The sequence below is a fragment of the Lichenostomus cassidix genome, chromosome 4 (assembly GCF_008360975.1).
Source record: "Lichenostomus cassidix isolate B80296 chromosome 4, HeHo_3.0, whole genome shotgun sequence".
Taxonomy (NCBI): Eukaryota; Metazoa; Chordata; class Aves; order Passeriformes; family Meliphagidae; genus Lichenostomus; species Lichenostomus cassidix.
The window spans coordinates 8,362,403-8,375,826 of NC_139484.1; the positions used below are offsets into that span (position 1 = coordinate 8,362,403).

Genomic DNA, 13,424 nt, shown 5'->3' on the forward strand with positions numbered 1-13,424 from the left:
GGCAGTGTCAAGAGTGTAAATACAGACTACGCTCTGTTCAACATAAGAAGGATTTTTAGGATGGGGGAAAATACATGTAATAATGACAAAATGTTGATGTAGAGAAACACCAAAATTAGTTAGCTTACTTCTTTAGAACTTCTGTATCCTACAGGTGACAGAAGGGTGGGGGAAAAAAAGGAAAAAAGTTCACGCTTGAGAGAAGCACCCCAAGTTCTGCTGGTCATGATCCCAGGATGGGCATCCCAAGCCCATCCTGGACAGTGCTCTGCAGCACCTCGCAGCTTTGCAGTGCTGACTGCTCTTTGGATGCAGGGACATTCTGTATCTCGAGGGAAGGGCAGCAGCCAGGATTAACTGAGGATAGACGCAGGAGCATGAAACTGGCTAATCAAGAAACGATGCTGCACAACACACTTTGACAATGTTAGCACTTGAAACCCATCTAATCTCAACCAGACCTGCCTCAGCCCAATCTACCCTCAACCCAGCGCGAGCGGAGCTGCTGCAGAGGCACAAACACAAGGGAAGCACAAGGGCCAGACAAAACTCCCTCAAGACAGCGCTGTTGTTGCTGTTAGCACCCCTGAGGGTGATAAGCACATGTTTAATCACATGCCAGGACTGAGGTTCATGCCTGTACTAATCCACAGCTCCATTTCCCACCTTATCAGTATCACAGGTGGTCCAGCACTGCAGTGCTTGTCAGATTTTTAGGCAAGATTGTTACACTTGCTGTAACACAATTGAAAAATAAAACTGGCAAGTTTCAGAAACTTCTCTACAGAAATGCTTAAGTAATCATTACAAGGGATTAGCTTTACTGGTCATAAGATTTTCACATTAAAATTAGAAGTTTGATTTTCAGTGATGTGATCTCTGTCTGGCTTATTTTGCAAAATCAAACAGAACTCTTAAAGACACCTCATCCAGGCATAATTTCTGGTATTTTTGCAGATCACTGCAGGAGAGTTCTAGAGGATCTTCAAAATGTCAGAGCGAATTTGGTCCCTAAATACTGATTTCTGGACAGACCCAGTCTCTTACTGTAGGGTGCTGCAAGGTCTTATCAAGGTAAGTTTATCCTCTCATAAATTTTTTTAAGATTGCTAAATAAATGATAAACCTAACACCACAGTTTAAAACACAGACACAGCTTGTAACATACAACAGTAATGGGTTACTTGGCACATTAATTCTGCTTTAAAAACTCCAAGACCATTTAATGCAAACAAAGCTGTGCACATTTCTATATCCTTACAACAGGAAATAAAGCAACACTCCAAACAGTCCTCATGGAACACGGAGCTCCAGGTTTTGAGAACAACTAATTCAGTTTATACATGAATCTAAATGTGGTATAGTGACCTCTGAAGCACCATTCTCCTGGACGAAACTCTGTATCAGAACATTATCAATATTATTCATGCCTTCACAGCAAGAACAAGAACAGAACCCCACTTTGGATTTCAGATCCATTCTGGCCTGCTGGGCTATCAGCAACTTTAGGGACCAATTAGATGTTGGGTTTTTTTCTTTTTATACACCCACATCCATACATAGGTGGATAGACAGATGTGTATATATAGACACAATGTATTTTATCAGCATATGAGAGAAAAGCAATCACTGACCTAAGATCATGCATGAAAATCTAATGAGTGGAAGGTTTCCTTCCTTCTTGAAAACAGAGATGTTTCTCTTTAGTTAGAAGGCATTACTGTGACTTTTGACACTGACTACTCATATTTGCATTCCTGAAAACTTTCACTACAGGAACTGTCTTGTTCCTACTTTTGCACATCCAAATATATTAAAGAAAGAAACTTTAATTAGAAAAAAAAAGCAGATAAATGTTTAGAAGTATTTTAATTGTGGATGGATAAAGTAGTTCTGCTTATGTACAGCCTTTCCTGGACCATATTTATTAGTAAACGTGCCTCCAAGGCTAATTAACTTGTTTCCACTGAACTTAGAAAGAATTGGGCATAGTTAAAGTGTCATGCTGCATTCCCAAGCCATCTAGAGCTAGCCAATTGCCACAGGAGACCTTAGAAAGTACAAGGAGAATTTTTCCTATGTGAACAAAAAGCAGCACTGAACAACTTCACCTCTGTAGCAAGGAGATTTGGGATGAGTTTTATGCCCTTTACAAAAGCCAAGTCCTTTCTAGGATGTTAATTTTGAAGGTCAACAGTAAAACCAACTGTTACTTCACAAATACCACATCAGGTCAGAATGTTCCCACTCCGAGTCTCTCTTCCATGGATTCTTTTGCTGCTATGATAGCTGGGATGCTTCAAGCAGACTCCAGAACCTTCAAGCATTAATAATATTTGTCTGTGACTTGCAACCACCCTCCTCTCTTTTATTAGCATTGAGCTATAGCTGAGTGTCACAACTGTGTGGAACTGAGTTATACAAGTGTGCTGCTTTGGGCTGGGGTACAGTTAGTTTTCCTCACAGTGGCTGGAAAGGGACTGTGTTTTGGATATGTGCTGAACAGAGGGATGATAATCCAGAGATGTTTCTGTTCTTGCTGAGCAGCGCTAAAAGTGACTTTTAACTTGAGTGTCATTTTTGTTGGCAAAACAAATTATCACTATAGTTGGCCAGCCAATTAAATGGATATAACTATTACTTTTTATTTCCCTTTTAGGTACTGCTGCTTAGTCACGTTTTAATTCTGCTATTACCATTCTGAAGGACAGTCACAGTCTCCAACTCACCAGAAACTAATTACAACATCCTTATTTTCTCAGTCTAAATTTCAAATTTGTATGAAATTAGTCAGGAACTCTTATTACAATATGAATAAGATTTATATAAATGTCACATTTTCAAGTCACTGCCCTCATCTTTATCAGAATTACATCCTTACCATAACAACCACTGGTGCAGGGACCAACATAACACAGAAGTATTTTAAGGAGGGCATTTTAGGACTATTTTCCCATGTACATTAAAAACTAAAAAACAGAAGAGAGTAAATCAGAAAATTTACTTCAGTTAGAAAAAGCTCTGCTGCAAAAGCTGTTGCTAAACCTGTCTCTGAATGCTCATTCCAGTTACAGAGTATAGCTACAGGCTAACAAAAAACTTTCTCCTTGATGATGAAGTCTTGGGAAGCAATCCAATTCCAAATTATTTACTACCAAATGCAGACTAGCACAGGGCATACTCCATAAAGAAAGCCTAATCTAATACAAGATTTATGCACCTCTAAATTAGGCATTGTGAAACCAAGCTTAGAGGCACTGACCTCCAGAGTGGTATAACATTTTCTGGGTGAAGCATGTGGAGATGCTTGAGAGTTCTGGGATCTCCACATCATGCCCAGCAGAGTCTAGCTCCTCTGAGGAGCTTAGCAAACCCCCCCAGACATTAATCTGCAACTAGTTAGCTGGAAAAATTAAAATAAAATAGCATTGACAGAGCAACAAAGATTGTCCTGCTCCAAGCAGACTCAGAGCTATTAGCCCAAAGTCTCAGTTCTCTCCCAAATGAGAGCACCACCAAGAATGCTTTGGAAATTGTTTTATTTTAATACCTGGAAAATGTGTATTTAGCATGATATGCAGCAACATGTATTAAGGTAAATCACGTACACAGGGCTTCTACTTTCACCGTGTTTTAGAACATGCAACAACCCAAAGACACTGACAAAATCATTCTCTGCTGGATCTTGGACAACCCAGAGACGAGAAAGCACAATCAATCAATACAGACAGCACAACAGAAGTATCGCCAGTAGGTCTTTGAGAACCTTTTCTTCAAGTAATTTCCTTAAAATTATTATCTTACTAGTAGTATAGACAAGTTTACTGTCTAACCACACTCTTGTGCAGGGGAGTCATGACAAAGAGATCTACTGATTTCTGCCAAATCAGCCACCATGCAGATAAGCATGACCTAGTTGATATAATGTAATCCTTTTGAAGAAAGGATCTTTCAGTAGAATTCCTCATTAAAAGCTCTTAAATTAGCCAAGCTCTCATGCTATATGGGGTAACAGCCTCCTGTGAATAAGTAACCAAATAGAAGACAGAAATCGAACGGTAAAACTCAAATGATGGCTTTTTACAGTGGGTAGATGCTATCAGCAAGCACTTCAAGGATCTGCTCTTCAGAGCCAGCTCATTAACACATTCCTAATACAAAGGAGGCCTCAGCAAGTTGATCAGTTGGAATAATTTCATCTTGCAGACTAAGCATTCCTCGCTCTCCTCAAAGCAAAGTTCTGTGGAAGCACATAACTACTAATAAATGTGTATGTTTATCCAAACATGTGCTTCAAACTAAAGCCACAGCTTGCCCTTCTCACTAGCTACAGAACAGGGACTGCAGAACCCAAGTCCCACAGAGTCCAAAGGAGATTGCAGGAGCATGAGGACTTCCCTAAAACCAAAAAACACATTGATAATATTAGATCACATTATCAGTTATCCACTTCACTCAATTTTAAGCTGCTGCCAACCATACAACTCCATCTAGGAAACCATACTATCGTCCCTAGAAAAATAATGGCTTTCCAAACAGTCCAGCATCACTGGGCCTCATCAAAGTTCACTGTTTTGAAAAGGTAAAAGGGCTTCTAGCTCATGGACACCAGCATTTCTGAGAAGCAATTCCATTCTCTTAACTAGTTAACTAACTGAGGAGAAAATGGAAGTGAAATACTAGATTCCCACCAATAAATATTTCTAAAAAACCAATAAATTCAAATAAATAGGAAAGAACATGGCAGAGAACAATGACACAAAACTACTAAGGAGCAAAGAAGGCAGCAATTTAGATATTTAAATATTTAAAGCTAGAGATAATTATTTTGAATTATTTATATTGGATTTTACAACATCAAATACTCTTTTAACTAACCTTTGATAGCAAGTAGTATTAATGCTAAATCAAGATCACATGGTTTACTCAGGCTCTGGAAACATTCATCCATCTCCAAAACAAATTCATGTAGGGCTTGGTCTAGAAGATGATAACTGTGAACTAGTTTATTTTTATAGACTGTTGCTAAAGCACTGCTGGACTAAAAATAAGTTGTGTCAAACAATGATACTGTATTCTCAATCTATAACAAATACTTTCCATAGATCACCCAAATCAGGACAGTGAAAATGAACTGGGTTTTTTTGAAAAATAATAAACAAGGACTAGGAAAAGATAAGATTGTGACATTTCTAGTGCTTTTAAGACAACGGCAAAGGAGGAAGGCATGAATGTTTTAACAGCCTTTGTTTCCAATGACAAATAGTGCACATGCAATGTTCATTAGTTTAGAATTTTCTAGATTTTGTAGCAAACTCTGAGAGACTGTGTGCCCTCCATGGATTTTCCCCTTCTAACTTTCAGCTTGAGGACTTTTCTGAATGAATCCCTTTCACTTGCTCTGCTCTTCTGAAGCTCAGTGCCTGCATCCCAGATGCTGCTAACTCACCTGTTCTTGGGATATCAAACACAACCCTACAATCACTTCTACTGAGTAGTTCCCACGTATGTCTTAAATTCACTCTCCTGTATAATTTAACATTTCTGAAGTAAAGCCTCATTTGTGACCTTCTCCTGCGTGTGACCAGTTACTATCTAAATTTTAATTATGGCTTTTCTACAGCATTTTCATTGTGAAGCTTTCTTTACCACATTACATTTTTCACTTCTTTTTCTTTCTCACTGCAGTGGCAAACCCTGTTTGTTTTGGGGTTCACTTGAAACACATTATACTTATTCAAAGACACGCATAATATCTTTTTATTTAACATCCTTACCTACCACCATTATGATTTTACTTTCTGTTCTTATTATCTCCTACAGAAAAAAATTATATCCTATTCTTTACTGGAAATGGAGGTATCTGGCATACACCTCTTCAAAAGATGTCCTTGTTCAAGTCTGTATCTTTAAGATCTGAGCTAAAAGAATTTAAAAATTCATTTTGCATGCTAATATTCCCTCTTCACTTCTGGAGACAGGACACCAGTCCCTGTGTATAGACATCCCACTTGGCCAAGAAGAACCTACAGTGACTAATGAAATTAAATCTGCCTTTCAGATTTTCTGAAATCCCAAATTACCTTTTCCCCTTTGGAACACTCTCCAACTGAAAGTGCGTTTCTGAGAAAACTACTCTCAAGTCACTGGATTTAAACCTTCTAGTTAAAAGCTTCCAGGATCTTTTATCTCCATCTCCCTGAGTTCTTTGTCAAAGGAAGCAAATCCCCAGAACTCAATTTCCAGTTGAGTTACTGTTTCCATGAATGCAATTGACAGTTTATTTTCTAAAAAAATTCATTAAATTCACAAGTCTTCCACCCAAAGGGTCACTGTGTTCAATAGAGAGAGTAAGGTCTGTTCAACTGGGCTCTCCCATTCTTACACATACCTAATTCTTTCAGTGCCAAAAGACATAGCAATTTCTCATTTTTCTTAACTAAATTTTTTGCTGCAGCTATTATGGACAACATGCTGTTTATCAAGAAATAAAGAAATTAGACAGATTTTCACTTTGTAACCCAATAGCACATGATGAGCATCACCTGTAGAGATTGTTAAAAGGCAGTATCTCTAAAATATGGTGGATATTTGTAAGGGTCGATCCAAGAATCAAGTTCTGTCTCAACATTTCTCATCAGAAACTACAGGTGCAGGACTCACGCAGAGAATGCTTTGTGCCTACCCAAAGCTGGTACGGAGCGAATGCTTTGTACCTGCCTAAGGTGGTACAGAACGAAAACTATGCACCTGCCTGAGTTGATACAGAACAAAGGCCTTGTGCCTGCCAATGCGGGTATGTGACGAAGGCTTTGCACCCGTTGCCCTGACACCCATTGTGAAAAACCTGCCGACTATGCCTCGGACACTCCTCCCTTGACCCTGCCAAGTGGAGTTTGGCAAATCTCCACAAGAATTAAGGGGGAGCAAAGGCGGCTGGCAAGGAGGGACCAGGTGTATGGACAAGCATAAAAGACAGCTCTGGAGTGGCTGAACTCTGAAGATCTTCCCCACCGAAAGATCACATCGATCTTTGCAGAGGCCAAGGAACGCCGACTGGACGGGACGCCAGGGACGCCGGACGTCTGTGGACCCGTGGTGGTAGCTATAGCCCCTTTCCTTCCCTTTCCTCCCCATCTTTTCCCAATTTTCTCCCTTTCTCTCTCTATCGCAGGCTGCTTTACAGGCCAAATGAATAAAGTTCCCCCTTGGATTGAAATTTAACTCCCTTGACTTGTTGGATTTTGTGTTTTCTTTTCTTTTTGCACTCTGAGATCGTCTGCTTATGAGTGGACCATGACAATATTCTGAAACAAAGAACTTTCTGTGCCTTGCAGTCACCAGTTTCAGGCATAACACACCACACTAGGAAGTTCAGAATCACAAATAAACCCCTGAATGTATTTTACCTTTATAAAAAGCCCAGTTCTTTTAAATTAAATTACTTTTTTCACATTAAAGGGCTTTACAAAATTAGTTATAAATCCCATATAAAAGACCATTTTTCTTAGAAGATATTAGGAGCAAGATCTTGTTTTGGTAGCAGCAGTAAAGACGAAGGGCACAGGCAAGTCTTGGAAAAACTGCCTCAGCTAAGACTGCCCAGCTCTTCCTAGTCTAACACTATCTCCTTAGTTCTTACAATTTTACCAAGCTGTAATTGTTCTGACCAAAATTTTCCACACTGGGCTTTTGCCAATTTTGAGAGACATTTTTCAGGCTGCTCCAAAGGAGAGGCTAGAGAAAAACAGACTGTTCTTTACAGATTAATGAGCCCCACTGACCTTTACAACAGCTTGAGAGCACTAACACTTCAGAAATGGGTGGGTCACTGAACACATCCTTTTGCCAAGCCTAGGAAAACCCCCCTGAACTTGGCCAAGCACAAATGTTTGGACATACTGCAAATTTATGTCTGCAGAAGAGATTTAGATTTTAGCAACTCTTTGATCACCCTGTCCAAATGCAATGCAGGAGACAAGGAAGCCATGTGTGGAAGATATAAAGGACTAGAGGCAGACTCTGAGTGAAAGATGCACAAATGAAGAGCCAACATGAAAATGGAATTTGTAAGCGCCACCTGGGCACAGAAAATGGGATCAAGGGCAGTAAAGAGCAAAGGCTGACCAATAAAGTGAAGGGGTGGAGAAGCAAGAGCAGGAGTTTCATCTAGGAGAACATGCAAGGGAGGGCAGAGCAAAGAGCCACATCTGCACATTTTCCTCAAGAACTGGAATGAAACCCGAAGTTGCTGTCTAGCAGACAAATGGTGAGAATTTGTATCTGCAGAGCCATCAGTAATACATCCTATTTCCCTGTGGATCACAGAGAAGATAACTACATTCTGCCCTGCTAAAATAATACTCTCAATTCAAGCTACAGAGGTCTGTTGGATTGGAAGTTACCCATCCTGATAAAGAGCAACATCTGCTTTTTCTAACACACGTTAAAAAAACCCAACAAACTACTAAGAATTTATAAGCAATAAAACAAAGTTAAAGAAAAATCAGACTGTAAAACCAAGCACTGAATGTCTTAGCAATTTTAATTAGGCTCTCCTGTGCAGGCAGTTTACGAGGAGTTTTTGAAGACACAATCACATACTACAACTGTGATGAAATCCCTGCTTTTTTTCCCATGACACAGCACTCTGAGAGTAAATCAGCGTAGGACATGAAAAGGAAATGCATTCTGCAGACCTTGCAAAATTTAGTAGCTAAAGAATTTAGAAGCGATGGAGGACATAGCAGATGAAGACCAAGAAAGATAATCCCACATATGATGTAGCTAAATGCTGCACTTGAAAAATGGATTTTATCCCTGCCACTGATAAAATCCTCTGGGGGTGCCAGGAAGCCTGGGTAATTGTCTTAAGACCTGAGAATACTGCAGAAATAATCTGCAGAAGAACTAGGGATACATTTTGAATATGAAGGGTCATTAGAGATGGTTATGTGAGAAAAGGTTACTGCCTTCAAATGAGTGCTAAAAATGGTTGGTTACGTTTGTCTTCTTTCTATGACTCAGCTCATCCTGAGTAGAAAGCACAACTGTCTTCTTGGTCTGCTGTGAAATTAAATTATTTTGTATAGAGCTCAGTGGAAAAATGTCTTTCTTCAAATCTAACTCTCCACATCTTAAAATTAACTTGATAATGGTTTGTGGTCCTTCTCTTTTAATATCTTTGCCTAAAACTATGGAGTGCCAGTAGAGCAAGTAACTGAGCAAGCTGGCATGAACTAGAGGCAGTTGGGGGAACACCAGGAAGCTAGTGGCCCAGATTAGAGAATCATCACTCCTGTACCTTTTCAAAATGAAAATTTTTATCCTTTGAAGTTACACCATGACCCAAGTGTGCCTCAGTCTTCTGCCACCTCTTTATGCTCATACCACTTCATAGTCTGAGATAAAACCCCCTCCCCCACAACCCAATCCTAGAAGAACCAAGTCTGCAATATTTAGGAGACAAAAGCTCAGAGGACTGCTACTCAGTCAGCCCTTACCTCATTTGGTGGAACAGCAGCAAAGGGCTGGATGACAGCTGCCAGGGGCACACGGACCTGTTTGGCCATGTCTGAAGTCACTGGGAAGCAGTAGGTCGTACAACGGATGTAGCGAGGGCTGGCGTGGCCTGGAAAATCCAACAGAGCAGAATGAAAGCCTGGTAAAAGGAATCTGCTCACCCCTAACACAGAGCAGAAAAATCAGAACAACATCAAGCAACAAGTGCACATGCTACATTAAATAAATGCTTGCTTTTCCTCCCACGCAGGCTTCTGCCCATAGCCCCTCCCTCTGGCTAAATCTTTTCTTGCTGAGTGTAAAGCAGAGATTTAAACATATCAAGAATAACCCCACAATTACTAGTAACAAGAAATCTAAATAGAGATTACTTTGAAACATCTCATATCTAAGTTCTTAAAAGAAAATATTGAAGATATCCTAAAGGACATGTCAACACCATACATAAAGGAATTAGGCAGACTGATACATACTGTTAAGATTGCTCTAATGAGCTACCTCTGATTCAGAAAACACTGTGTCTGTCTTAAGATCACCATGCCCAACTATATTGAAAAATACAGGGTGCTAAAGTCACCACACCATTCCAGGAGCACCCTTAGCTCACATCCCTCAACGAGAAACAGCTGTGCACTGCAGACAAGCACCCTGAAAGGAGTTCAGGAAGCAGCTTCCTGATGTTTCCTTTTTAACCAACAAGCTGCAGCTCTGCTCAGTTGCTTAAAAGGAATTTTTTGGATCATCAGAATGACATTATCCCATTCTCATATAATGCCAAAAAATCTTGGTGTGTTTGTGCATTTCATACAGTTTATCTAAACAGTGATAAATTACTGCTGGGCTAAATAACACCACCAGTTTAAGCTGTATTAAAATATTGAGCCTGCTGTCAAGATTGTAGGCTCCAAGCAGAAGCAAAGGCAGATAAATTTTTCCTTTGGCCAGTGTACGTTAACTAGACAGCTTGCATGCCGCCCCTATCACTTGAACAGAAATTTGTATCTTAAAAGGTAATGGAGCTGATCTAGCCTTAATACACCAGTAATTTTCAAGTGCCCATCATTTAAATTTTCAGAATAATCCAGAAAGGATTTTCGACTTGAAATGTAATACCTCCAAAAATTTTATGTTAAAAAGGAAAGTTATCTCAACTATTCATATCCTTTTAAAGACCAGGAAGGGTGAGGACATATTAAGCAAAGATGAAAGAATTCAACCTCCACTTCCCTCCTCCCCTTTTTTGCTCTGTTTACAGGAAGTTTCCCATTTTATGTCCAATTCAGAGCAAGTACTGTCATTTTCAGATGAGAAATTTAAGAATTTCGTCTTTATTTTTTTTATTTAGATTTGATTTCTCTCAGAAACACTCACAAAGCCATAACAAGGACAGTTACCTTGGTCCTGGATCACGCAGTTGGTGGTGACAAGAGGAGGAAGCTGTCCTCTTGTGTTTGTGGCATAGACCTGCCCTCCCCTGGCAGCCTTATCATTTTCAATTACTTCAATCTGATGAGTAAGAAGCAAGAACAGTATGAGGAAGATAAGTCATGCATTCAGCTACATTCATGAACAGGCTAAGGTCTACACTAAATAAGACTCTGGTTGAAGCCTGCTTTATAACAATTTACAGTATAATGTCATGAAATGATCATGGCTTTACTCTCCAAATTCCTTTCCCATACACTCCTCCCTGTTACCTCTGCATGGTCCTACACTCAAGTTTAAGTCTGACACTTTTCAGGATATGACCAAAATTATTTAAATCTGCATTTTTTTGTTCCACACCAGAAATCAAATCACTGACATGATACCATCATTCCACTTCTTCCTTCAGCAACCTGGTTTAGAGTGCTGCCAAACAGCTGTGGGAAGCAAGAGGAATGAGAAAAGGAATTTCTGAAACTGGCTTTGCCACTGCTGCTGGTACCTCATGGAATTGTATCTTTACACAGCACATGAACTTCTAATAATGCTAGGGAACTTCAGAAGCCTCTGTTGGAAAGCAGAGGAGAAAAACTAAATTAGCTGGATAGAATCTACTGATCAATCTCCAAGAGTTCCTAAAACATTGCAAGTAGCCTGGGGCCTGTAATTTTTTATCAATAAAGTTATGTGTACTGCAATTTAAATATACGAGACATTCCTCAGAGAGGTTGTTAGATCTTCTGCTTGATTACTTTTCCCTGCCTCCTTGGCTTGTATACTTATAACTAAGTCTTGCATTAGAAGGAAAAAGGTTTTGCTCTAAAAATGTCCACTGGCTGAAGAAAGCAAACCACTTTGAGACTTAGCTCTGCAAAGGATCAATGTGCCACAATATTCTGCAGCTAACTAACCTAAATATATAATTTTTCTTGGAAATAATTGTTGACAAAGTCCAGATGCAAGTTTTCTTATATGTTGTCAGGGTACATACATATAACAAACTCTAACATGTTTAAGAGAAATATAAATCAACAATGGCTACAGACAAGAAGTAAATTTATCTAGCAACACTACTGTAATTATATAATGTAAATATAACATCAGAAATACACATGGTCATACTTATTCCTCATTCTGAATTACAGACGTTTTTTGCCCTTTACAGACATTGACCCAGATCATGTTTCTTTTAAACATGTCATTCTGACCCTCTCTGTGCTGCTTAAACAAACCTTTTAACCTATTTTAGCATGACTGTTGTAGTCAAGGCTGTTTATGCTATGCGCATAATTGAAACAAGACATCAGCCCATGTTTTCATGCCAGACCTCCTTCTCCCCCTGCCCTTTTTTAAAAATTAAGACAAGATCATTTTATCTAATGTAAAAAGCATTGCACTGAAACACTAGGAATGATTGACTTAAGAGCATTTGTTATTTATACAGACACTTGATTCAGTGTTTTTTTTAAACAAGGCTTTTGAGTTAAAAACTGCCTTTAATGAGGCAATTGCAGTTGTTACATTAACCCCCAAGGGATTATCAACAAGCGTTTTTCCAAAGCTCTGGCGGGGTTTACCTCAAAACCATCAGGGGTTAAAACAAACCTTTTCTAGAAGGACAAAAGAATACCCCAATTTAAGGAAGCAAGGCAGGTCCATACTAGACACAGTGAGCCTTTTGCAAAAATGTTTTTCCTGTACAGCAAACCTGCCCAAGCAAGAAGTGGAAGCTTCCTTCACCCAGACTAGCCTGCTGTGTGGTGGTGAATACAATTTTAAAGTATAAAGCTCTAGCTTGAAGCTGCAGGGCACAGCCTGCTTCAAGAATTCTGACTTTCTGAGGACCTTCTGACCTGTCCACAAGATTGTCAGAACCACTCTTAAGCGTGCACACCAGAACATTTTCTCCATGAGTTTAGCATACTATTGCTTTGCATTTCCATCAGCTGTTTCCAGTACGTAAGTTAAATGCTGCCTGCATCAGCTATTTCTTTGCACAACAATTAGACTACTTTATATAAGATGGATGCAACCATCACCTTGTTTTCTCTAGCACCATCCTGAGAAGAGACAATGTCCCACCAGTGCATGTTCAACAGCTGAGCCTCTTCAGCCTGCATGAAGCTTAAGCACAAAGTATATTCCAAGCCACTGAAATCTTTACAAGGTTGCAGCAATTGGAAGGATGGCTCAGGCAAATAATTCTAGTTGCCCTGGAAACTATTGAAATCAAAAGGTGGGGCGGCTTCTGAGCATGTGACTTCTCAGCATTTCCAGGACTGCAGTTCAAGAGTTCATGCACCTGTATTCTGCACAAATCCTACTTCCGGTATCTCTTACTAAGCTTAAGTCTTCAGACTTTCCAGAGTGAAAAGGAAAGGTGATAAGCTGCAGCAAACACAAGTAATTCTTCAGTATTGCTCACTGTCACATTAGGAATCCTGTTGAGAATTCCTAGTAAAGTATTTTCTATGAAG

General features: G+C 39.5%; 1 protein-coding gene across 6 annotated transcripts in view; it reads right to left on the minus strand.

Annotated features, from left to right (window-relative positions):
• Window positions 1-13,424, minus strand: part of SEC24D (SEC24 homolog D, COPII component) — a 45,142-nt gene that overhangs the window by 20,925 nt on the left and 10,793 nt on the right. For all 6 annotated transcript variants that reach the window (XM_085057781.1, XM_085057779.1, XM_085057783.1 and 3 more), the window contains exons 7-8: window positions 10,917-11,028; window positions 9,504-9,631 (exon numbers count right to left, since the gene is read on the minus strand). In XM_085057781.1, the coding sequence (XP_084913907.1) occupies window positions 9,504-9,631; window positions 10,917-11,028 (240 nt within the window). The remainder of the gene's footprint in view (window positions 1-9,503; window positions 9,632-10,916; window positions 11,029-13,424) is intronic.